Genomic DNA, 26,031 nt, shown 5'->3' on the forward strand with positions numbered 1-26,031 from the left:
TATATTGATTTGACCACGATGGAATTGTTTTTGGAATGTCACGTGTTCAGTTTTTTGTGATATTCTTGATAGGCAATATTTAAAAAATTCTATAGAATTAGAATATGATGATTGAGAGATCTGATCAAGATAAATGTGAGATAAAAGAACAAAGTGATAAACAAACAATTCAGCCTTTACCTGATCATTCGATTACCGTAAATCATGCCCGTGATTTTTGGTCGAAAACTTTACGATCAGCTCGCCATATTTTAGCGCCGATGGTCGATCAATCTGAATTGGCATTCCGTTTAATGGTTCGTCGTTACAATGTTCATTGTACGTATTCCCCGATGATACACTCTCGACTATTTCTTGAGCAACCTAAATATCAGCAAGAATTCCTTCAGATTGATCGAGAATCAGATCAACCGTTTATCATTCAATTCTGTGCAAACGATCCGGAAACATTTCTCAAAGCTGCAAAAATTGTTGAATCCAATTGTGATGCTATTGATCTCAATCTTGGCTGTCCGCAAACTATAGCCAAACGAGGCCATTACGGTGCCTTTCTTCAGGATGAATGGTCTCTGATCTATGACATAAGTACGATTAAAACATTTTCTTTTACACTTTTTCAATTATATTTCTTCTAAAGTCAATTTAGCTGCTCGAAATCTTAAGAAACCGGTGACTTGTAAGATTCGTGTTTTCGAAGATGAGGAAAAAACGATCAAATATGCTAAAATGATTGAAAGTGCTGGTGCATCATTGATCACTGTTCATGGCAGACTAAGAGAACAAAAAGGTACAAAAACGGGTCTGGCCGATTGGAAGAAGATTCGCTTAGTCAAGTAATTGATTATCCTTATCCATTTTTTTCAGCCAATGTAATTACAGATTTTATTTTTTAAACAGAGAGAATCTTCGCATTCCTGTATTCGCCAATGGGAATATTCAATCCAAAGGTGAAATAGATAAATGTTTCGATGAGACCAATGTTGATGGTGTAATGTCAGCCGAAGGACTATTGTATAATCCAGCATTGTTCACTGGTAAACCTTTGGCAGTTTGGGATGCAGCTTATGATTATGTGGAACAATACCGAAAACATTCATCCTCGTTTTCATCAATTCGTGGACATATATTTAAATTTTTTCATCATTGTTTCACATTAGAAGAAAATTTGGAATTGAGAAATATTGTGGGCAAAACTCATTCGATCGATGATTTTGTCAAAGTAGCCGATCAGCTCAAGCAAAGATATCAAGTTGATTATGAGAAATTTATTGCTGATGATCAACATTCAAAAGAACATCCAAAAAATTGGCCTATTTTTATTTGTAAACCTTATTATCGTCCATTAGAGACATCAGTAATTGAAAATTCATCCAAAACGGACGGCGAGGAACCTGTAAAAAAGAAAATTAAATCAGGAAAAAAATTAAAAGGCCCAAAAGCGCCAAAAATATTACGTGAACTATGTTCACAATGTCCACATCCACGTGGATTAAAATGTGATTTTGGATATTGTCGGATTTGTTGCCGACAAAAATCCTTTGTAGAAAAACTTAATTGTCAAGGGCATGGATTTAGATTTCGATCGAAAAGTGAAAACGAAAAAAGTTGATATAATTAAAATTCATTATTTTTATTATTTAAATAAATGACCATAGAATATTTTATATTAAATCGTTGGGAAAGTATACTGTTACATTTCATACAAAAATTATATGTGCTGAATTAAAAAAATTTTAAATAGCTAATTTTTAGATTGAATTTTTTTTCGCTTGCTTTGGTGGCTGCCTTCCAAAAAACATATCGAGGCCTAGACCCGAAAAAACTAACCCCGTACCAAGCCATTGTTGTCCTGTTAATGAATTTCCGAACAACAGTACAGAGAATAGGACGGTGAAAAATTTTCGAGTGGTTGTGACCAACGAACAAGATAACGGACCAAAACTCGTGATGGTTAAAAAAATGAACAATTGTCCAACAGCCGACATGATTGAAAATTGTAGAATCGACCAGATGACAAATGAAAATTTGTTGATAAAACTTATGAATTGCCATAGTTCACCAGTGACAATCAATGCAGCTAGAAGAATTAATGAAGACCAGGCGTTCATCCAGAACATCATTCTGCCAGGTTTGGTCTGATGTTCACTTTTCATTCGATCCTGAAAAGCACCAAGAAATCCATCCATGGTCAATGATAAAAATAACAATAACTCGCCAATAAAATAGGTGTTTGTAGCAGCAGATGAAGATTTATTTGGATTGTACATAAATGTCCCGACACCAGCTACGATCAACAGGACGAAGAAGTATTTGGCTAATTTATAACTTTTTCGAGTATATAAAACACCAATGATCATGACCGGTATCGGTTTACAGGATTTTGCAATCACTTGGGTTGGATATGATACATGTTCTAATGAACGATTGCTAGAAACCATAGCGATAACATAGCAAATTGATGCCGATGCATAAAGAAAATTCGTTGTCGTATCTTTGGATTTAGTTCCATCTTTTTCATTTGATGTAATAAATGAATTAAAAACAATAGCGAAAAGTGTGTTGATAATACATTGAACAAAGACTAATGACATTGAATAGGTGAATTGTTCACGTTTTACACCATATTTAGCTCGAGTACTTTGAATGAAATTGATTAAATCGATTTGTTTATAAAATCTGAACGAATCAATACTTACATTTTTTCTTGAAGAATACCATAATAAAAATAGCAAAAAAATATACCTGATGCACAGAGTAAAAATTTTTTATTAATAAATTGGCTTGATATCATTTTATTTTGTTCTTTTTTTTGGTTTATCTATTCCGCATAACTCGATCGAGATCAAGAATTTCGAATGAATTTGAATGACAAAACGAGTTAGGGGACGTGGACTAAAAATATTCTATCACATTGGTATTAAAATGCATTCGTAGATAGATGGCGCGGTCAAGATAAATTCAACAATGAAACAGAAACTTAAAAATTTATTTTTATCACATAACAATAAAATTTTTTAAATAATTATTGGTTAATTGAGAATTATTTCAGAAAATATTGTTCTGATATTTTTATCAATTTCCGTGTCCGGTGGCATCGATTCGAAAACTTTCTAAAGTTTGAGATTGAATGAAATTAAATATATCATTTTCTACAATGAATTGAAATTCTTACCTTTCGTACAATGGCTCTGATATCTTCACGTAGACTTAACAATGCCACAAAATGATCGACTTTAATGTCTGGATAGTGTTTCATAAAACTCTATTGCAAAAAAAAGTAAATAAATTAAGTTTGACAAATTTAAAATGAATGGAATTGAATGTTACCGATATTTCGAGATATAGCATGGATAGATCGTTTAGTTTGAGAAATTCCATTAACATTGGGACAACTTTGAATGGACTTTCTACTCCAATATTCGATGCTATTTTTGTTGGTAATTTTTCAATCGTTGCATCAATTGTTCTAGCCTCCTCTATACATTTCATGGCAAAATCATCTCGTTTACTCTGGCTTTTTAATAGAGTTCGTTTTGAATTCGAAAGAATAGATGAAATGTAAGATTTTGCTAGGCTTTTTTGCAATTGTAGTTTGAGTGCATCCGAATTAGCATCTTTCAAGTAGGCATAATCAGGTAGATAATCTTCAAGAGTAAGACGAACATTATCGATTACCGAAACGGTTCCTTCCAACCATTCAATACTGCCAACTTTGTTGATTTCACGATCAACATCTAATAAGATTTCCTTGATCAAATATCCTATGCTGTCTTCTTTTAGCTTTTCAAAGGATTTGATCATATCGCTGAAAGCATTATCCATTTTCAATTGATCAAGATCATCTTTACGATATTCTTTCTGGAATTTCAAGGCATTATCCATCAAACTGGAACAATTATTAGAAATGGCAATCATGTTTGGAGTGAAATTTTGTGTTCGTTCAGCGAAATGACTTTTAGCATATTTGTTAACTGTCTCTTGATATTGTTTAGCGAATTCTGTTAAATGTTTCATTGATAAAAGTAGAACTCGATTAACTAGGTCCATACTGACTGTACTGGCGACTTGTAAATGTTGATCGATCATTTGAAATACAATAACAGGTGTTGTTGTTTGATAATGACCGGAATTATCAGCTTCTGGATGGTGATTTGTATGCCAATCTTTTGACTCGTGCCGAATGGTATTGGCTAACCATTCTTTATAGTTTTTCTCGACAGTCAACAAATATTTGGTCATAACATCTTCGATAATTTCATCGGAAAGCAAGGGAGGCAGGCAATCATCTTTTAATGAGAAACGAAGATCAGGATGTCCCAGCAAATCAGGTCCTTCATATGCATTGAGCCAATTCAAAAGAGTGATATATTCATTTCCTTCAAGTGTGCTGACCAATTCTTGTAAGTAGGCACTCAAACATCGATGATAAAGATGAAACATACGTCGAACAATATCATAAGAAGGTGGAAAACAGGATACACATGCATATTTAACCACTTTTAAATCATCTAAAATGATCTTTTTTGTCATTTCCAAATGCATCACCAGCCACATCTTGTTCTCATATCTTTCATGAAATTTATTACCTGCGATTCTTTCGTTCACCGCTTCTTCCAGGATTTCGAACACTCTTTTTTTCCAATTTTTTGGTCGTCCCTGTGACATAAAACCTGTCGATTCGGCTCGTTTCATAGCTGCTTCATCTAATAGTTCTTCACGTTCGATTATACGAAGAGCGGTGACGATCAATGAAGGTTCCTTACGCACAGTGTTTAATGTTAAACGAATGATGAGCCAAAGTTGTTTACCTAATTCATCAGACAATTTTTCAACTTCAGCATAATAATGTTTCAACATATTTTTGTCAGCATTGTTGGTGGGTGCCAAACGATGCAATTGAAACAGGAGATTGTCGCGCGATTTTTCCAACTCATAAAGATTTAGATGTGCTTCAAGCAAATAATTTTCCATGATCATTTCACGCGTTTTCGCAACCGTTTCTGGTACATTGAAAATGTGTTTTAAATTTTCCATCGACACAGCATACTGACTATGTTTCATTGATTCTTCGCGAACATATTTCAATTTTTCATATAACATCGGGATCGAAGGAAATGTCTCTTCAATAAGCCGAATAATGTTTTTAATTTCGTTTATATCATTTGCCGAAGCCTTTAAATGTATCAATCCAGTTTTAACTCCATCCAATTGTGTTTGCATCGCTGTTTTTAGCATACTTTCTTTAGAATTCTTCATACAAATGAAATATCAATAATCAATTTTGAATCATATCAATTGAACAACTTACAATATTTCGTTTTGCACGTTTCTTATATTGCTCAATTTTGTCCAATTGATCTGGACGTTGAAGCATATTCGATACATGTTTGAAAGCAGTCTGATAGACTTCGCGTTCTAATGCATCTGTATTCAAATTTGACATTATATTTAATTGCTTAAAAATTATCGTTGTTCAATAAAAAATAAATAAAGAAGATAATACTGAACGTAAAATTTTATAAACACCTTATGTGGCAACGATTTTGACTCGATCAACAGAATATAATTGTTTGTGTGGATATAGCTCTTTAGAATTGTCAAATTATCATCATCATGAGTTATAAACATGAGAAAACCGTTATTTTAAGAAAATGACGATTCCATTTCATGGAAATAATGAATAAAATATGCCCAAATATTCAATCAGGCGATTATCACATAAATGGTCTTTGATTCGGAATCGTTGGCAACGTCAATTCTTTGATCGTTGCCAATTATGTTCATTGTTTTTCAAAAGTCATTTTTATAATATACATTCCAACGCATATTATCTAGCCGATACCATTTTAGATCCTTTATTTTATGCAATCGATCATTATCTTAAATACTGTGGAACATTATTCGTTCTTGTTGTATTTTTCCTCTTGTTTGCATTCATTTCCTTTGCCTATATTATTGGTTTGTCGAGTTCATTTTAACAAAATATTGAAAAAAAAATTAAAGGCCATTTCTTTATTTCATAGGAGTTCCATATTGGTATCATCGATCACAGCCAATTTTCTGGATAGCCTTTACGATTGGGCACTGGCTTTTGATCAATGTGATATGGAATTATTTTAAATCACTCTATACATTACCTGGTTGGGCCATTGATGTATGTACATTAATAGGTTAATGAAAAATTTTTGAAAAATAATTTAATTATATCAGAAACCTATTATAATCGAAGTGACTTCATTTTGTAAAAAATGTTCAGCAGCTAAACCACCACGATGCCATCATTGTTCGGTTTGCAACAAGTAAGAGAAAGAAACCAAATTTATATAAGTTGAGACATGTACTTTAATTCGAAAAAAATAGATGCATTTTAAAAATGGATCATCATTGTCCATGGCTAAATAATTGTATTGGCCATTATAATCATCGGTATTTCTATTTCTTTTGTGCATACACATGGTTGGGTACAATTTTTGTTATGGCTTTTGGCGTTTGGATAGCCGTTGATCATTGGTTTTCTCAATTCAGTCCGTTCGAACCCATATATATTCCATGGTTCGAAAAGGATTATATTACAGATTCGCTAGTCATCCGATTTTTATGGTTATTCAATCGACCAAAATGGAAAACAAAATTGATGGTTTTTGAAGCCATTATAACAGTATTATTGTTTATTCTTCTAGGTATGACATGAGCTATCTGTATAATAATATTTTATCAATATTATTCGTTCGTTTAGGTTTGTTATTACGTTATCACACGATATTGATAACTAACGGGGAAACATGCATTGAACGTTATATTAATCGTAAATGTCGTCGACATTTTCAACAATATAATCGCCATTACCAGAATCCATATGATTTTGGATGGCGAGAAAATTGGCGTAGATTTTTAGGCTTTGATCGCCATCGACATCCATGGCTTCATATATTATTGCCTTCAAATTTTGGACCAAAAAGAGATGGTTTCACTTGGGAAACAATCGATGATAATCATTTAAATGATGAAATATGCTATAAGATTATTTAATTTATATTTGCAATGAATAAAATCGAAAAATCATTATGGAAAAAACATAAAATATTAGTTAAGAAAAAAAAGAAAATGCTCTAAGAAAATTTTTAGTTTAAAAATCAACAAAGTCATTTTGACTTCACTCGGTAGAAATATTGATGACTAATACGATGAAGTTTTAATCGGATATTTTTTGCCGTTTTCGTCGAGGTTGTTGTATGTCACAATCCAAAGAATCTCCAATAACAGGCTGTTCGTCAGTTTGGGTAGAAGCTTCATTGAAAGAACTTGTTGTCTGTTTTTGTATAATTTCTTTTATTTTGCTCAAATCTTCTAAAATTTGATTGAATTTTGAATTGAATCCTTCTAGTTTACGATCCAATTCGTCTAGATGTGTTTGATGTTTTCGTAATTGTTTTTGATATTCACAGAATTTACGTTTAGATGATTCCATTGACGATTTTATTGTTCGAGACATTTTATTATGTTCTGTGTTGGATTTTTCCAAACGTTTCAATCGTATAGTTGCACTTTTGACAAATGAATCTAAAGAAACAAATGATTCTTTTTTACTTTTATCATCGCTTAATCGTATTAGTTTTGAATTATCAATAGCTTGTTTATTTCGATTATTACTATTATTTCCCATTGATGATTCAAATATTGGCTTCAATCGTGTAGCTTTAGAGCTATTGCCATTATAACAATTGTTACTACTGCTGATACCTTTTTCCAATGAAGACAATGATGATGAAAGATTGGGATATGGTTCATAATCAAGAATAAGATAATTTACATCAGGCAATTTTGGTTCGATAAATTCTTTAAAATATTCCATGGCCATTGTTGATAGGTCGAATAATTCATCCGTTACTTTGTATGCGCGATTTACGACAGGCGTATGTTTAATATAGTTAAGAATTCGATAAACTTCATCGATAATTTCGCCTGGAAAAAAACAACATTGTTTACGTTTAATGTGCTTGCTGAATGTCATTTGTAATAATGTTAATCGCATGTTTAATGTTTCAATTATATCATATTCGCGAGCAAGAGCATGTTTACGACGAGCCGATTCTCTTCGTGGCATTTGACTTTTAACAGTTTGAAAAAATTGTTGTGTAAAGTTAAGAAGTGAATTAAATTCCTTATTTAATAAATCTGAACAAACACGATTAAAACGGTGACAAACAATACGCATTTTGGAGATCTGTTCAAATGAAATAAATTTGAAAATTTCATGAAGAATTTCATTTGGAAAATCAAGTAAATTTCTATCTGTTAGCTGAATAGACATTTCTAAAGATGATGATGATTCGAATTCCTTCGAAATAGACGGTGAGGATGTGGATCGTTTTTGATCCATGTTTGGTTCATCAATTTAAAATCCAATTCGTCAAATTGAATTTATATAAAAATATCGAAACATTTGCATTAACAGTTATTTTAGATAAAATGATTGTAGGTAGTATAGAATAATAAGATGCAACAATCAAGGTTATTCATTCCAGGAGTATGAATGATGAATTGAAAATTGAACTATAGCCACGACTACAAACGAATTTCACCTGAAACGTATGTGAAAAGAAAAGATATAATTATTTTCACATCTTTAAATAAAATGCTAAGAAAATATCACATACAGAATGATCAGAAATGTATTTGTTTCAGCAACTATAATGACAATAAATTAATTAATTCTTCATCATCAAATAGTCAGACTGTTGTAAATAAACAAATTTGTTGATTAGATTTGAAATATAAATATTGTTGTTGATACAACAATAATGTGTGTGTTGGCAGCCAAATCATTCGTCCTATACTTTACGAACAAAATATTTCAATGGATGTTTCGAGAAAAGAAAAAAAAATTTCAATTTGGGATGGCACGCTGCAGCGCAACACTTCAACACTGACAATTGAGAGAAAAAACCGTTGTATATGGATCGTGTCATTTTTCTTTGTTTCGAGTTTAAGTTTGTCAATTTATCAAAATTATTCAATTGCCGGCTGGATTTTCTATATTTTTTTCGATTTTTTTTTGTTAAATTTGGAAATTTATTGTAATTTAATGAAATAGAAAATGTTGGACGAATTACTCGATTGGTTTCGTCCATATTGGACACCGATTAATTTTTTTTATTATGCATTGATCTCGAATGTATTAATTAGTCTTTGGGATCTCTATCTTCACTATCGTCAGGTAAGCGATTTATATTGGTCATTTTAGATCTTTTAAAAAATGAAAAATTATAATCACAGCACAGGATTTATAAATCTCAGCAAAAACTACCCATTGATTTGGCACCTTATATGGATGAGGAAAGCTTCAACAAAGCACGTCTTTATAATCTTGACAAAAGTTATTTCGGTTTTTTTCGTGAAGTTTTTAGCATTTTTCAAAAAGTGGTATGTAAAACAAATTGTATTTTGCATAATTTATTATAGATGACTAATATTGACTAACATAGCTAATTCTCTGGATTTTGTTGGCTTCGATCCTCTGGAATTGGTCGACACAAATAACTGATAAATATCTTGGCTATCAAAATGAAGTCGTTTCGACCATCGTGTTTTTCCTATTACAAACCGCCATATCTGCAGTCATTGATTTTCCGTTTTCATTGTACTCGAATTTCGTCATTGAAGAACGTCATGGTTTCAATAAATATACAATCAAATTTTTCCTTTGGGATACGTTGAAAAAATTTCTCGTATTTCAACCGATTATATCATTGTTGGTCGGCGGTGCCACCTACATCATCATACGTTATGAAGATCAATTCTTTTTTTATTTATGGCTTTTTTCGAGTGGAACTGCCATCATTTTCATGATCATTTATCCATCGTTGATTGCACCGTTGTTCGATAAATATACACCATTGAAGGAAGGTTCTCTACGAAGCGAGATCGAACGTTTAGCAAATCAAATCAAATTTCCATTGAAAAACATTTTTGTCGTTGATGGTTCAAAACGTTCCAGCCATTCGAATGCTTATTTCTATGGATTTTTCAAATCAAAACAGATTGTCCTATATGACACATTATTCGATAAAGATTCACCATATTTTAAAAAGGATCAACAAGAAGAAAAAACTGAAACAACAGAAGAATCGGAAAAGGAAAAAAGTACGACTACCGAAACCAAGAAAACTAATGAGAAAAAAGCAAGCGGATGTACTGAGAAAGAAATTGTGGCTATCATTTGTCATGAATTAGGCCATTGGAATCATAATCATTTATTCAAAAATTTAGTTATATCATTGTTTAATTTATTTTTCATATTCAAAATAGCATCATTATTCTATAATGATACTGTAATTTATCATGCATTTGGTTTCTATGGAGAAAATAGACCACGTTTCATTGGTCTTACTATCATTATTGAGACCATATTTCTTCTATATTTTGAGGTACGAATACCTTGATGGAGGTATATAATTTTTTTAATAATTTTGTTCTATCATTTAGATTTACAACTTTAGCATGAGCATCATTTGTCGTAAATTTGAATTTCAAGCTGACAATTTTGCCAAAAAATTAAATTTCCGTACCGAATTGATTAATGCATTAATCAAATTGAACAAGGATAATCTCAGCTTCCCCGTTTATGATTGGTTATATTCTCTTTTGTTGCATTCACATCCACCGATTTTGGATCGTATCAATGCGTTACGAAAAATTGATGACAAAATTGATTGATTGAAAAAATCACGATTCGTTGTATCATCATCATCAACATCATTAATGTCAAAATTTGAAAATTTTTTTCTCAGTTTTTTAAAATGAATATTCACATTATATATTGTGTACTATTTAATGCAGATTTATTCATAATTTGAGTAACATAAATATTTTTTAATTTCAACTAAAGTTACAAAATAAATCATTATAAAAATTTTTAAATAAAAATTGCCATTTTGTCATGTGTGTTTTACTATTTATTATTTTGTGTAGCTTTATCAATCAAAGAACGATTATTCCAGAATTCACGTAATTCTTTTACACGAGTTCTGGTTACTGGACGTTCTTGTTTCAATGATTCGAAACGAAAATTAGATATTTTTTGTTTATTTACTGGAATAGTATCACTATCAAAAACTTCGACCATACTAGTTGATCGGCTGTAAATCTGATTATCTGGATCATTTGATCGTTGATTAACGCCATTATTGCTGTTGTTTGTTTCGACTGAATTAATGGATGATATTTCCACTTGACTAACACTGCTACATCCTGATTCAGTTGAATGTATTCCCGATTCGTTCGATTGATTTTCCACAGGCGATGATGATAAAGATGACGATTCGAGATTATTCAATTGTAAATTTTCATCGATTTCAGAAGAATTTGATTCATGTTGTTCAATTGTAGTTGGATTATCAATGTTATCTGTATTGAAAGGTTGATCATGATTTTTTCGATTGTCTATTTTTTGCATCAATTCAACAATAAAATTTTCTCGTGCTTGTATTTGATCAGAACTTGTATTTGTTTGAACATCATCATTTTCATCATCACCATGATCATTCGTATGTTTAATTTTGTTTGGCTCTTGTTTTTTTCGATGATGATCATCATTATTACCGAGATTATTATTATTATTATCAGTAAGACTATCATTTTGATTTTGTTTCTGATTCTGGTCATTAAACGGCTCTTTTGGCTGCTGTTTACTTACTATATCCTGTTTTTGATCATTACTGTTTAGGATAATGCTTTGATTGTTTTTCTCTTCGTTCATCATCATTGATGATGGTGATAGTGATGAAGTGCTCGAATTATTTGTTTGAACAGTCGAAGCACAAGAACCATTAATTTTATTTAATGTATCTTTCGTATTTTTTGTTTCGATTTTGTTACGACTATCATCATCATCATCATCAGTGACCGCAACAACATTGTTATTATTATCGTCAATTATTTGTCGAACGCCAACATTGGTGATGACGAACGGTTTTGTTAATTCAGATTTTTTTGTTTCACATTGTTGTTGTTGGCGGCTACAATCATCTCTGTGTTTGACATCGGAGTTTGAAATAACACTGCCATCACCATTCACAATGATCTTATCGATGGCACTATTTGATGTTTGTTGTGGCTGTGGTTGTAAATTCGAATGTACATCATTAATGTTACCGTTCAATTCGATGAACATTGATTTCAGATACGATGTAAGATCTTGTTGTTCACCGTTAATGTTGTCATTATTATTATTATTATTATTATTTGTAGCTGTCATCGACATTTTCATCAATGTTGATAAATATCAATTACGAACGAATGATGATTTACTATTAGCGATTAAGGTTAAAGATATTAAAGCTGTTTGAAATTTGTTTTTTTTTCGGTTGCGCTCAACATTAACAGACCAACAAAAAATATGTTATAGATTCAATAACCATTTAAGTGAAATGTGAAATTTTGAAATTTTTTTCAATAAAATGTTTTTTAAAAGTTAAAAAAAATTAAAAAGCAATCTAGACATCTAGAAAAATAGAATTTCACATATATAGAAAGGAAGAAGAAAGTGCTGGTGAAGAGTAAAATGCAATAAAAAAAAATATTGATGAAAGAAAACAACTCTTGCATGCACATAAATTCTTTTCCTTATGATCGTTTAAAAGAAGATTATTAATCAACCAAACCAATATGAATCTACTAACTAACAAACATTATCACCAACAACATCATCATCATTAAACATCCATTTGGACATCTATAAGCAAATAAATTTTTTAAAAAATTGACTGATGATCATTCAAGGATCTTGAAAAAAACAACAAAATAAAATAAAATTAAGTAAGAGAGAGAGAGAAACAGAAAAAAGCTAATAACGTTGACGAATTGATTGTACGGGTAATTGATGACGCCTATGGCGTCTTGACTGATTGATAATAATCATCATCAAAAGACACACAGGTATATTTGGGTTTGTTGTTGGTTGTCATGAGTACCGAAAATGAAAAAATAAAAATTAAAAATTAAGATGTGATGAGTACATTTTTTTTGTTGATCATCATTTCTTAATTGTACATTGGATGCATATTGGTAGATTTTCAATTATCATTATCAACACCTGTCGGCTTGTTTTTGGTTTTTTTTTCTTTCTGTTTGTTGATTGGCAAATGAATTTAATAGTTGTGCAATAGAACAATAAAAAAAACATAATTATGTGAACAATTTGAATTTGATATTAATTGCTAATTATAAATGTCACGTATTTGTATTACTTTATTTGGTTTTATAATTTTTTTTTCAAATTATGATCATTACCTGATAGTAATTAAAACTAAATTTCTTAGTATCTACTAAAGTGTAGCATAACCTGTTATGTAGTTAATCAATTTGATCTCATTAGCCAGAGAGATAAGACAATGAAAAGAAAGATCTGGAAGAAAAAAAAAGAAGAGATATCAAAATTATTTGCTAGGCAATTTTTCTAAAATGATATGTAATAATTTTAAGAGTAAAAGTCAACCGGATAATGAAACTTTAAGTTGGAAAATTAATTGTTCATTTTTTGTCATTTTGTTTTTTGTTACAACCCAAATTAGTTTTGATTATCATTAATTATTATTGTTACCAAAATAAAAAATTTCCAAATTTAATGGATTTTTGTTTGGTTGAATTGCTCAAATAAATCACAAAATGATGTTTGGAATGATACAAACAAATATAACCAAAAGGAAATGCCAACAGTGATAATAAATCAATCAATAAAAAAAAAGATTGAAAAAAATACTGCTGAATAACAATGAAACAAACAAAATTTCGATTGTCATATTTGTACGCCTCTTTTTTTCGTGATTGAATTGTTTTTCGGATATATCGTTTTTGCTTGCTTTTATTGATTGATACGATTCCATTCAATTCAATTTTTTTTTGTTCGAAACAAGGCCCGAAGGTTATTCATAGGATGTACTGTATATATTTATCTGTAAAAGAAATATGGGATTATAAGCTTCTGCAAATGATGTTAATGATGATGATGATGACGATTATGATGATGATGATGATGATATGTGATGGACAAAAGAAGGCTGATTCATCTTAAAATCATTAGACCAATGGAAAATCGATTCCTACTGCTGCAGATGATTATTATGTTGAAATAATAAAAAAAAAGAATCGATAGTCATTTATCGATGATAATAATAATAATGATGCTGATGATGATTATGAAATCGAACGAAATGAAGCGCGATCGAATTAGAGAAAAAACTAAAAATTTTATTTCAACAATTCGTCGAACAAAAGAAAGAAAAAAGAAAGATGAAAAAAATGTCATTAGATCATCACAAAAATTATCCGCCCACAAAATCGATTAAATCGAATACGGAAAAAGTTAGAAATAGCGATGGCATTGGCGAAACAAAAAATGAAATAAATCATGGACATATTTTTGTTTCACCACTATATGTTGGACATCATTGTTTGGGCGATGATCTTTTAATTTTTGTTTTGTTCTTTTTCTTTTTTCGCAAGTAAAAATACATTCATCATGATTTCTTTTGTTTTAAATTTTTATTCATTCATTTATAATAATAGCAAATATTTATGATGAATATGATAATATTGAATACATTTGAGCTTCCGTTTTACGTATTGATTCTAATGTTCAGTTTTATTTATTCAGGTAATTAATATATTTTGTTTCGATTTAATTGAAAAATTGATTCTGATATCAAATCAAGTAGAACGTATGATGAAAATAACAGCCATTTTGAATCAGGATGCATTCATACCATGTGAAACAAGAAGTTCATTAATAGATTGGAATCTATTACGTCATCAATCGTATCAATCGGATAATAGTCTTAATAAACAAATACGATATCGTAATTCATTTGGTCGAATCAATTTAATTCTATGGTATCGAGATGGAGTTAACGTTCCATTTTATACAGTTGATGCACGAGCTTTAGGCAATTTGCTTAATAATGATAAAGAGGTTAATGATGATAACGAACAACAAATACCGATCGATCATTCGATGTTAACTAATCCGGCCGTACGACATATAACAAATGATAGTCGTATGGTTTTGGATCTAAGTAAAATGACGCCTTTGTTACGAATCAAAAACGTGACCGAACATGATGAAGGCCTTTATCATTGTCGAGTAGAATACTCGAATCATCGTACATTTTCCACCGAAATACGCCTCAACATTGTTGGTTAGTATCGGTTTGTTTTTCATTAGTTTAATTTGGCTGACGAAAGCAAAAAAAAAAAAATTTTTGTAGGCCCACCGATCTCGATACTCATAACCGATACGGAAGGAAATCAATTAGAAGGTATAATTGGTCCATATAATGAATTTCAAAATGTTACATTAATCTGCAAAGTTTTTGGAGGTAAGTGTGTATTCTTCATTCATTGTATGATGACGGATTTAGCACATTAAGTCTAACTGAATGTGAGAAAAAAAAACTTTGTTTCAAATTTAATTCCCGTTGATTACGATCGTAAAACGATCGAATAACTGATATAAATAGATAATGTGAAATAACAAAAAACTGTTTCTTTTTTCTTTTCTATTTTTGTTTTCTCCATTTTGTTCGATTGTCGTCGATTCTTATTTCAATCACGATCACATACACAAACAAAAACAGGAAATCCGAAGCCGAATGTAATTTGGTTTCGAAAACAAAGACTTTATGAAGAAATTGTCGATGATAGCTACGAATCGTATACATTAGAGAATTCAACAATCAATGGTATTGTACGAATGGCAGTTGTTAATGTTCTCAATTTACGCCGATTAGATCGTAATGATTATATGGCCAGCTATCTTTGCCGTGCGTCGACTCGATTCTATTATCGTCCATTGATTGCTTCAATTACAATCGACATGAATTGTAATAATAAACGGAGATGAATTTTGTTTTTGTTTTGTTTTTTTTGTTTTGTTTTGTTTTAGATTCTCATTTGATCGTAGCCAGATAATTTGATATCATTATAATAATGATCATTATTTATTTTATTTTTATAATTTACTATTTTTGACTTGTCCAGTGATGCCTGTTACCGTCAGAATTTTTATGAGTCGATATCATCAACAGATAAGTTTATCAGCCGCAACACAGCCAGTGATGGCTGATAAAATTGTCGAATATGGTTGTCGTACTGAAGGTTCTAAACCTAATGCCAATATTGAATGGTTTCTTGATGATCAACGAATAATTGTTCCATCCAAAATAGCATCCAACAGTGTCGATAATGATTTTTTGATTCAAAAAACTGCTTCATATCAATGGATGTCAACATCTTTTAATAATTGTATTGTAAATGATGATAGTAACATTGTAAACGGAAATGAACAAATGGTCAACCAAATAGCAAAAACAACAACATCATCATCATCAGAAATGTTGTTGAGTAATGACAATTCAAACTGGAAACTAACAGTAAATGAACAAATAAACTATCCAAACAACTTATTATCTCAACAACAACAACAACAACGACAAAAGAATCGACGACGATGTAAATTTTTGTCCATTATGGAAACACATAAAACGAATAGCACCTTATCAATTATTCGATTCATACCCGATTTTAGTGACAATAATCGTATTCTTTCTTGTCAGGCTTCCAATCCATTTATCGCCATGGCCGATAATAACAATAATAATAATAATAATATGACCGCGAACAATTCGTTTAGTAGCCGAAGTAATAATAACAATAGCAACAACAACAACAGGATAACCGATAAAATAACGCTCAATATTCAATGTATGTATAATATTAGTGTGTTTATGGTTATTTTTTTCCGAAAAATATCATTCTATTGATTCAATAAATGATAATAACAATAATATTTCACACATGCGATTACATATTCTAATCGGAAATTTTTGTTTTCTCATATGTTAAATTGCAAATAACAAATATTTAATAAATGACAGATGGACCGATCGTTACAATTGGAATTGGATTACAGATAGATAATCAACAACAAGAACAACAACCGGAAAACAATAGTCAAAATAACAATAATAATAAGAATAACTACAATATTAACGATTTAGGTCTAATACAATTTGAACGTAATTTTAATGTTGATGATGTGGAACAACCAGAGCAGAAAATTATTACTATTGCCGAACATCTATTGTCATTGGAATTAAATTGCCATATCAAAGCAAATCCATGGATTGAGAAAGTGTTATGGTATTTAAATGATACTATTATCGATGTTGTTGATGATTATGAAAAGGAATTGGAAAATTTATCATCAACGATTCATGATATTACTATTTCATCTCATCATTTTTATTTAACCAATCACAATCAAACATTAAGATTGAAAACGATCAATCGTTTTATTCATTCCGGATATTATCGTTGTAAAGCGTTTAATTCTATCAATGAAAGCTTTAGTGAAATTATCAAATTAAATGTGGCGTGTAAGTATTGATGATTGTGATTGTAATGATAATGACATTTACAATCATGAAATATCATACTATTTGAAGTTTTCATTTGAGACTATTCTTTATTTATTCAATATCTTGAAAGCGATGAATACAGTTGAATTTGTGAGAAAATCGTTATACTTAGTACATTTTTCAAATTCTAAGAAATCATTTTATAACTTGTCGACTTATTTTCAATTTCTTTTTTTTTCCGATTATTTAGATGCACCAAAATGTATGAATCCAGAAACACAATTCTTAATTGTTCGCCGTAATGTTGGCCAAATGATGGTCGATTGTCAAATCGATTCTGAACCGTCAGTTAATGTTACCTACAAATGGAAATTATCATCTTCAAAGCTTACAACATCAGTTGATGAGATGGAAATAAAAACCAATGATGACAATGATGATTCTGCCGAAATGAGAGATATAGAAAATGATAGCCATCAAACATCGTTAACAGAAACAATCATAATTGACAATGACAGTTCGATATTGGATGTAATTATCGCTGTGAATCGATATTTTGTCAATTATAATGGTCCTCAATTCAGTGATAATAAAAAATATGAAGACAGCGATCCGATTATTAATGAGCCATTGATGGATTCATATTCTACGTTATTACTACAATGTCAAGCACAGAATATGATTGGTGAGCAGAAAAAACCATGCACGTTTATGCTACACATTCATCCGGGTAAGCATTCAATTGAAATGTCACTGTATACCGAATTCACAGCAGAAAATCTTTCCAATAACAAAGTTATTGCTATCATAACCTAATGAACTTTCACCAGGTCCACCGCAAAAGATACAAAATTGTATGTTTGGATTGAACAAAACAATTGACCCATCTAGCGATAAAGAAACGAAAGCTTTTGTTGAATGTATCCCTGGAAATGATGGTAGTTTATCATCTTCGTCGTCTGGACAATCATTTCATCTAATTGGTCTATTATCAAATACAAGATGGCAAAAATTTTGGAATGATTCGTTAAAAAGTGAAAAGGATTTCTCAAAAAAATCCTTATCAATGTTGAGAAGTTTAATCCTTGCTGTTGAATCAATAACCGAAAAGATTGATATTGATGAAAAAATGAAAGAAAGTGAAAGTGAATTTGATGATATTATCGTACAACATCAACGACAACATCGAGTTATAATTGAGACAGAAAATATTCTACTATTCACTTTACGATCAATAATCCATGATGATAATCATAAAAATGAATCCATCCAGCAAACCGTACAATTTCAATTTGATTCAAATTTTAATCAAGACAATGATGTTGATATTATTATTTATTCCAACAATTCAATTGGCATTAGTGAACCATTGATTTATTTGAATGTCAATTTCAATCATATTGAAGATTATGGGAAGGCCACCAACATCGTCGTTATTGGATCAGACAATCAATGTATGATTTTTTTTATGTTATCTTAAATCTAAAACGTGAGCGCTAACACACACACAACAAATCAGCCAAAGAAAACATACCGAATTCTTATCTTAAAATCAGTTAATTTCCAAATACTATTGATGATGATGAACTCTATAACATTTAAGTGATAACATACCAATGGCTAAAATTAACAATGTGATTATCCGATTTGTAATATAGTTTATTCGATTAAAATGATGATGATGATCATCATCATCATTATCACTATCAGCTAATAATCAAGAAATAATAACATAAAGCACGATAGATAATTTTGTTTTTCAACATGTATTTATTTTCATTGGCTAAATTTTTTCATTTTAAATTGTTTTGTTTTCAGCATCATCATCCGGAATAATTAATAATCGTAAAAATTGGGCCTATTTACGTTTAAAAGGTTTGATTGTAATCACCGTTTTGTTGATTATAATTGGTATTGGTTGTGCATTGTTACGACGATTTTTATCAAGTTCATCGGTTAATAATGATACACATGGTACACATCCACATCATCCATCAGTATTATTGGGTAAATTATTTAAAAAAATTCGTTTCCTTTCTTTTCTAGTTAATTTTACAATGATAATTCTCATAAATTTTTGTATATATGTGTGTGTGTGATGTTTTTCTAAAAAAAATTTTATTATTGTTTCATATTTTTTCGATCGATTCCTATTGGATCTGTTCCAATTGTTTTGTTAGTTTTAGTTTTTGATCAAAATCACATGTTCTCAATTGACTCATTACACCATCCATTTCTATGGATCATGGTTTTGGGTAGACAAAATATCTGATGAATTGGTTGAAAACTACTGGTCGGGATCGTTTATCTTATTTCATTTTATAATCTTGTTTCACATTTTTTTATGTTTGTTGTTTTTTATTTGGTTTTTTTTCTATTATCCTAGCATTGAAACAACGGCGTCGACGAAAACAAAATGAGCAAGATGAAAAAACAAAAAATCTAAATCAACAAACAACAGTGTCGGATGAAAAATCTAATCATGAAGAATTGATTTCTTCTACTGAACTTCATAATGATCGTCATGAGAACAATCAACAACAGCATATAGCTGGTGATGATAAAAATAAACCTGATGAGATTATTCAGTTAGACCAAGATGCTGACAATGTTGTTGAACAGCAACAGAATCGTATATGGAACAAACATGACACTAATGAGTCGACAATTCGAACGAAACAACAACAAACTTTTCATTGTTGGCCATCACGATCATTGACAAACATACCAAACCATGAACAAACAAATCAACCGAAAAACAACATTGATTCAACATTGTCATCGTTATCATTTTCATTGTCATCATTGTTAGAATCCGTATCAACAAAACAAGACCAAACGATTATTGATTCGGTTGAGCCAACATCAGCATTGGAAACCACAATAATCATCATAATGAAACCGATAAGAGAATGTTTGGCTATAATCAAACGTTGCTTAAATCGATCAATGAGAAATGGATCACATTATGGAGCATACAATTTGTCAACAACGACGACACATGACAACTTTTCCGTTGATTTTGATGATGATGATGATGATGACGACCAACAAATTGAAGTTTCTTGCACCGATAACCACAAATGGCGTAATCAAAATAAACGAACATTAACCGATTATCGATATGAACAAAAACAACAACAGCAAGAGGTCAGTATTACAATTAAGGTTTTCACGTTTGAATGTTCAAAGAATATCAATGAATTAAACCAATTTATTTTCTTTTCTATTTTTTTCTTGTGGTCTTTTGACCTCTTCAAATAAAATCAATTGCTCAATTAATTTTTCTCTTATTTTCATATATTCATTCATGTATTCGTTCAAACCACTTACCAATTGGAACTAACTATAGAATGAAAAGCAATTCACTAATTGTAACGACAATGACAACCATAATGATTTGAACGACACCAATATAATTGTAGCTGATTCAAGTTCCAGTAGCAGTAGCAGCAGTAACAGTAATACTAATTCAAATATTAATGGATCGAATCGTAATGCAATTGGTTTTAGTTTCAATAAACGTATGATTAGAGAAGAATCACAACGAACAACAACAAAATTGACAAAATTATTGAATCGATTACACATCAGACAACAACCATCATCAAATCAACATTATCATCATCATAATCAGTATGACCCAAAAACTTATCGGACAACAACAACAGCATATTCATTTCTACCAGCAGCCATAATGGCCAACAATGTTATGATGACAAATGATAATGTTGCTGAAACTACCAAAAATGTTCAATTACTTTATGTATCACAAAAAAATCTATATTAAATCATAAACTGATGAACAGTGAAAATAAATTATTATTATTTTTTTCAATATCGGACCATGAGAGAAAGTGAGGAGAAAATCGATTTTTACATTTTAAAAATATTTTCACTTTCTGTTCCATTTTATAATGATAATTTAGAATTTTACAAACTTGCACAGCACAGCAAACAAAATCTTAAAACAAAAACAAAAAAATTTTCAATCCAATAATTTCAAGTCGTTGATATTGATTACATCATTCATTCTTTATTTGTTTTTTTCCTGTGCCTTTCCTTTTCAAAACCGAAAACTATCAATCGGCAATTTGACCTGATTGGTTTTCGTATGTCGTTCTCCCCCTCAAAAAAAATCGGAATTTTTATTACAAGCCGTGTGGCAATTCGATTTCTATCAAAAAAATGATTGTCACGTTTGTTATTGAACAAATGACGAAAGAAAGAATTAAAGTCAAAGAAAAAAACTGTGTTTTCACTTATCAATCTAAAGAAATGAGCAAATAGAAAATTTGTCCCAACTTTATCTGTGTATAGAAATTTCGTTAACAACCAATGTCCTAAATATAGCTAAGCGAAAGAAGAAAAAAAACGATAATTGTCGAATAAGTGTGTCTATGTTGAAATTGAATTCGTTCAATTTCAATTAGATAATTGAATAGGACCGTGAAAATTTATTTTTTTTCAGTCAACTAAAAACAAAAAAAAACAGTTTGATCATATCGATTTAAATGGCGGCCCTAACCATTATTATTGATGAAACGCCCGTTATGATTTAGTACATCTGTTCTTTAGTCTGAATAATAATAATAATAATAATATCCGAAAATCAGTAACAGTAGTCGAATAAATAGTTTTTCAATTAATCCAAGTTAATTTACTGAAATTCAAACAAATTAATTATCGATATTATTATCATCATAATTATCATCATCATCATCATCAAAGCCACATGATAGCAATGGAATTTCCAAAAACATCTGCATCATCGAATATAAAAAAAACATTTCAAAAGAAAGAAAAAACTTTTATTCATTGACGATATGATGTACAATTTTCAATGCATATTGTATTTTCATTTGTTTTTGGAATTATTTCTTGAAATGAATTGAATATTGTTGTGATGTTCAACAATGGATTATACATGAACTTTTTTAAAAAATATAATTATATTCGAGAAAATACCAAAAAAAACTTATAAACGAATTGAATTGTTCTTTTTAATTTTCATCATTTCTTTTCATTTCAATCATTGCCGAAACGTTTGTATATTGTCTTTTCTTGTTTGTACTCTATATAAGAATAAACAGAATCTAAATTGTTCTTTTTAAATAAATCTTTATGTCCTTGGCCAAAAGAAACATTGAAAGTCTGTAAATCTAGATTCTAGATTGTCTCAATTTCTCAAATTCAATCATCAATGAACTTCGAATAGAGTACCCCAAAAAAAAACTAATGGTTATGGATGAGCAAAAAATATAAAGAAATGATGAAATCGAAGACCGAAAATTATTGACAAAAAATCATTCGATTGAAAATTCATTCGTCGATAAAATCACAAAGTATAGTATCATCGTTCGTTTTGAATCTCACTATCATACATATCTACATCCTTATTTTTCAAGCAGAAAACCAAAAAAAAGGCTAAAAAATTATATAATCAATAATAATGGCATCATCGATTGTCATCATTTATGTGATATGTTTCTCGTTTTCTGTTCGTATAGGAAATAAATAAATAGAAAAAATCAAATCAACCTTTAATAGGTTCAACCGAATGAAACAAAATCTGATTTAAACACCCATATTGCTCATCGATGCGAACAAGTCCTCGATAAACATTGAAAGGAAAGAAAAGCAAAAAAACATTCGGCTGCAAGCGCCGGATTTTATAAGTTTTATTCTTTTTTTTCTTATAAGTTACCATCGATATATCGAAGGTGATATTTTTTTTTTTTTTTTTTTGGTTTGAATATCACACTTTTGCCTATTCTTATTATTTTTTTCAAACATTCGCATTTCCGTTAAGGGAAAATACATTATTTTCTGTAGACAAGGAAATGAATTTGGAAAAATAAACAAAAAGAAAAAAAATATCACCATTGATCACCAAACCAAACCATAATCGGACTGATTTATCGTTATATTGTCATCATTATTATTTTTTGGTAGAATTTCTTGCAAAAAATGATAGTGTTTTATGGCATATTTTTTCATAAATTCAAGAAATTTTTACATAATAAAATCATATTCAATACAGCTCAATATACGCAAACAAAACTGGTTTTCAACGAATCAAAATGAAGAAAGAATGAAAAAAAATATTCACACCGATGTTGTTGTCAAATTCAGAACACATGGAATAAATTGAAAAAAATAATGTTTAGGATTAACACCAGCGTTACCAACCTTATTATATATGATGTATCCTGTGTGAAGTAAAAAATTCATATTCATACAGATAGTAAATGAATTTTGTACCGGTTCCAGTAGAAAAAAATCTTATTCTAGTAAAAATGGCCAGATGACATAGTGTTAAAAAAAAGGAAATTGCATGTGAATTTAGAATCCAGGACCAAAATGAAAAAAAAATGAATGTATGAATTTTTGTTTGATTATTTGCTGTTCATAAATCGAACACACACATGAAAATATTCACTCCATTTCGCTACCCAATTATTAGATGCTTCGATAGTTTTCAATTTTTTTTTCATGAATAAATAATTTTGAATATTCACCATACTTTTCGGTTTCTCTCTCTCTCTCTCTCTCTCTATATCTCTTTTTTATTCACTCTTTCATAACCAACGACGACTGTTGGTGATGACAACCAGTAAAAGAAAGAAAAAAACTAACATGGCCATGGATGAATTTTTTTTTCCAATAATAGACCATTATAATGATTCAAAATTCTGTATTAAATTATTTTTTTTACGTTGTTAAGAAAGAAAGAAAAAAATGTTGTTTGATGAACATTCTTTCTTCTTTCTTTCGATCAAAGAAGAAAAAAACTAAAGAAATAAATCATTATGAAATAGAAACGAAACAAAATTAATGAAGTACTACTACTAGTCGAATGATAATCAACATATAAATCTAGTCTTGTTTGACATTTTTTTCTATATCATCATTTTTATCGTATATCATTATCACTTTGAAGGTTGAAAGGTTAATGATAAAGTCAATAACAAATATAATATAAATTCATGAAAGGAAACACCCAAGATTTAAATCAAAATTCAATGATGAAATTAAAATTGTCGGCAGTTTTTTTTATGGTAAAATTTTTTTTCAAAAAAAACAAATTCAGAAAATTTATTACCAATTTTCTACCTGTATTACTTTGATCGAATGTGGAGAAAAAAAACAAAATTTATCAACTATTGAAAAGAATTTCTAAATGTTTTTTTTTTTGAAAAATTTTATTCATTAATATATTGCCAGTGTTGAAAACAAAAAACAAAATATTTGTCAAACAAATATATCTTATTTAATGTGATAATAAATCATATACACTAGAATAGATGACATTAAACTTTATGAATTATATAAATAAGTTATCATCATATTTTTGTATATAGAGAGACAACAGAAAAAAAAGATTCAATAAAAAAAAGTCAATAACGAGTAACGAGAAGAAATTTGTTTTTTGTTTTCATGGAGAAAACTATAGAAATTTGGAAGCAAATCGAAAGAATGATGTAATGTTGAAAGTAAGTTTTCGAAACCAAAAACATCAAGAGCACAGAATCTTCATAGAATTCAATAAGATTACCTATTATTCATATGCACGAATGATTACATAGAAGAATTTTTTTTCTTCAATCATTTAGATTAATTCTTATCATATTATTCAACAATCATAATAAATTTTAAAACAAAACAAAAAAGTCTTGATATTTGAAACATTGCGTGCATTGAAAAATTGAATTGTTTTGAACAATGTTTTGACTTGTTTTGTTTTGTTTTCAATAAAGCAAGTACAAGTACAAATCAATTACATATTGAAAATATCGATACAGAATATTTTCATTTCATTTTTACACTAATTGATGGGAAAAAAATACCAAGAAATCTTTAAAAAAGATCTCTATTTTCATGATTGATCATGATCATTGATTAAAAATAAATCAAATAATCATCATCATCAATGATTAAAATATCAAATTCCATTGCAATGATATGGCATTTTTTCGTCTATTCATTACTCTCGTCATCATCATCATCAACAGCAACAACAATTTCATTTCTATACTGTAAGAGAACAATGAAATTTTTGTTCCATTTCATTTTTTAGTTGGAATTTTTCATGCACACACGGCTAATTATGCTAATTAAATTGATTGTTTAATTGGATTATTTGTCATGTTTTTTTTTGATATTGGATATTTCAGGACTGTTATATTGTCAAACTGAGAAAAAAGTAATAGAAAGCAAGAGGAAATTCCATTTCAATTTCCCGATTCTAACCGAATAAATATCGAGCGGTGTTATAAGACCGGCGGCAAATCATCAAACCACTATGTAATAAAAAAACAAATAAATCTAATCATCAAATCAAATAATCTAAGAACAAAAGATAAAATCAATGAGCAAATGAAAAAAACACATCTCTCAGAGGGAAAATCTCATCATTAATGAAAAAAAGGCTCTAGAATAAATGCCAAGGACTTGAAAAAATTCATCATTATTATGTAAATATTATCCGATATTATGGAAATGATGATTAATCAGAGTTCGATAGATTCAAACAATTCAAAAAAAAAGATGTCAATTTTTCGCTATATACCAATATGTGAATAAATGGAAAAGAAATTATACACACCAAAATAGT

General features: G+C 29.7%; 8 protein-coding genes across 8 annotated transcripts; 4 read left to right on the top strand and 4 right to left on the bottom strand.

Annotated features, from left to right (window-relative positions):
- The first annotated feature begins 19 nt into the window (after positions 1-19).
- Dus1 (Dihydrouridine synthase 1) lies at positions 20-1,685 on the top strand. Its single transcript, XM_027347727.2, has 3 exons — positions 20-585; positions 638-833; positions 898-1,685. Exons 1-3 carry the CDS (start codon positions 105-107, stop codon positions 1,607-1,609), a joined length of 1,389 nt encoding a protein of 462 aa, XP_027203528.2. The 5' UTR covers positions 20-104; the 3' UTR covers positions 1,610-1,685.
- On the bottom strand, positions 1,606-2,922 carry meigo (Solute carrier family 35 member B1 homolog meigo). Its single transcript, XM_027347732.2, has 2 exons — positions 2,697-2,922; positions 1,606-2,637 (listed from the first exon to the last, which is right to left on the bottom strand). The coding sequence occupies exons 1-2, from the start codon at positions 2,789-2,791 to the stop codon at positions 1,749-1,751; spliced, it is 984 nt and encodes a 327-aa protein (XP_027203533.1). The 5' UTR covers positions 2,792-2,922; the 3' UTR covers positions 1,606-1,748.
- Positions 2,923-2,965: 43 nt separating this feature from the next.
- Positions 2,966-5,559, bottom strand: Sec6 (Exocyst complex component Sec6). Its single transcript, XM_027347724.2, has 4 exons — positions 5,309-5,559; positions 3,328-5,250; positions 3,173-3,262; positions 2,966-3,110 (listed from the first exon to the last, which is right to left on the bottom strand). The coding sequence occupies exons 1-4, from the start codon at positions 5,441-5,443 to the stop codon at positions 3,030-3,032; spliced, it is 2,229 nt and encodes a 742-aa protein (XP_027203525.2). The 5' UTR covers positions 5,444-5,559; the 3' UTR covers positions 2,966-3,029.
- A 33-nt stretch (positions 5,560-5,592) lies between these two features.
- On the top strand, positions 5,593-7,081 carry LOC113797368 (palmitoyltransferase ZDHHC16). The gene is made up of 5 exons (XM_027347730.2): positions 5,593-5,958; positions 6,024-6,154; positions 6,211-6,299; positions 6,361-6,680; positions 6,737-7,081. Exons 1-5 carry the CDS (start codon positions 5,688-5,690, stop codon positions 7,027-7,029), a joined length of 1,104 nt encoding a protein of 367 aa, XP_027203531.1. The 5' UTR covers positions 5,593-5,687; the 3' UTR covers positions 7,030-7,081.
- Positions 7,010-8,793, bottom strand: LOC113797367 (uncharacterized). Its single transcript, XM_027347729.2, has 2 exons — positions 8,658-8,793; positions 7,010-8,582 (listed from the first exon to the last, which is right to left on the bottom strand). The coding sequence occupies exon 2, from the start codon at positions 8,378-8,380 to the stop codon at positions 7,193-7,195; it is 1,188 nt and encodes a 395-aa protein (XP_027203530.1). The 5' UTR covers positions 8,381-8,582; positions 8,658-8,793; the 3' UTR covers positions 7,010-7,192.
- A 160-nt stretch (positions 8,794-8,953) lies between these two features.
- On the top strand, positions 8,954-10,944 carry LOC113797364 (CAAX prenyl protease 1 homolog). The gene is made up of 4 exons (XM_027347726.2): positions 8,954-9,217; positions 9,277-9,423; positions 9,486-10,427; positions 10,486-10,944. Exons 1-4 carry the CDS (start codon positions 9,098-9,100, stop codon positions 10,714-10,716), a joined length of 1,440 nt encoding a protein of 479 aa, XP_027203527.1. The 5' UTR covers positions 8,954-9,097; the 3' UTR covers positions 10,717-10,944.
- LOC113797366 (uncharacterized) lies at positions 10,852-12,742 on the bottom strand. The gene has a single exon (XM_027347728.2). The coding sequence runs from the start codon at positions 12,266-12,268 to the stop codon at positions 10,952-10,954; it is 1,317 nt and encodes a 438-aa protein (XP_027203529.2). The 5' UTR covers positions 12,269-12,742; the 3' UTR covers positions 10,852-10,951.
- Positions 12,743-13,670: 928 nt separating this feature from the next.
- On the top strand, positions 13,671-21,233 carry LOC113797431 (uncharacterized). The gene is made up of 12 exons (XM_075824648.1): positions 13,671-14,501; positions 14,566-14,653; positions 14,715-15,194; positions 15,264-15,374; positions 15,633-15,878; positions 16,036-16,758; positions 16,932-17,432; positions 17,665-18,144; positions 18,245-18,868; positions 19,233-19,421; positions 19,801-20,564; positions 20,767-21,233. Exons 2-12 carry the CDS (start codon positions 14,575-14,577, stop codon positions 21,202-21,204), a joined length of 4,635 nt encoding a protein of 1,544 aa, XP_075680763.1. The 5' UTR covers positions 13,671-14,501; positions 14,566-14,574; the 3' UTR covers positions 21,205-21,233.
- Positions 21,234-26,031: the final 4,798 nt, after the last annotated feature.

The sequence above is a fragment of the Dermatophagoides pteronyssinus genome, unplaced genomic scaffold, assembly GCF_027571235.1.
Source record: "Dermatophagoides pteronyssinus isolate colony J.1.1.1.1 unplaced genomic scaffold, Derpt_VIB-CSIC_2022.12 sq0002, whole genome shotgun sequence".
NCBI classification, from domain to species: Eukaryota; Metazoa; Arthropoda; class Arachnida; order Sarcoptiformes; family Pyroglyphidae; genus Dermatophagoides; species Dermatophagoides pteronyssinus.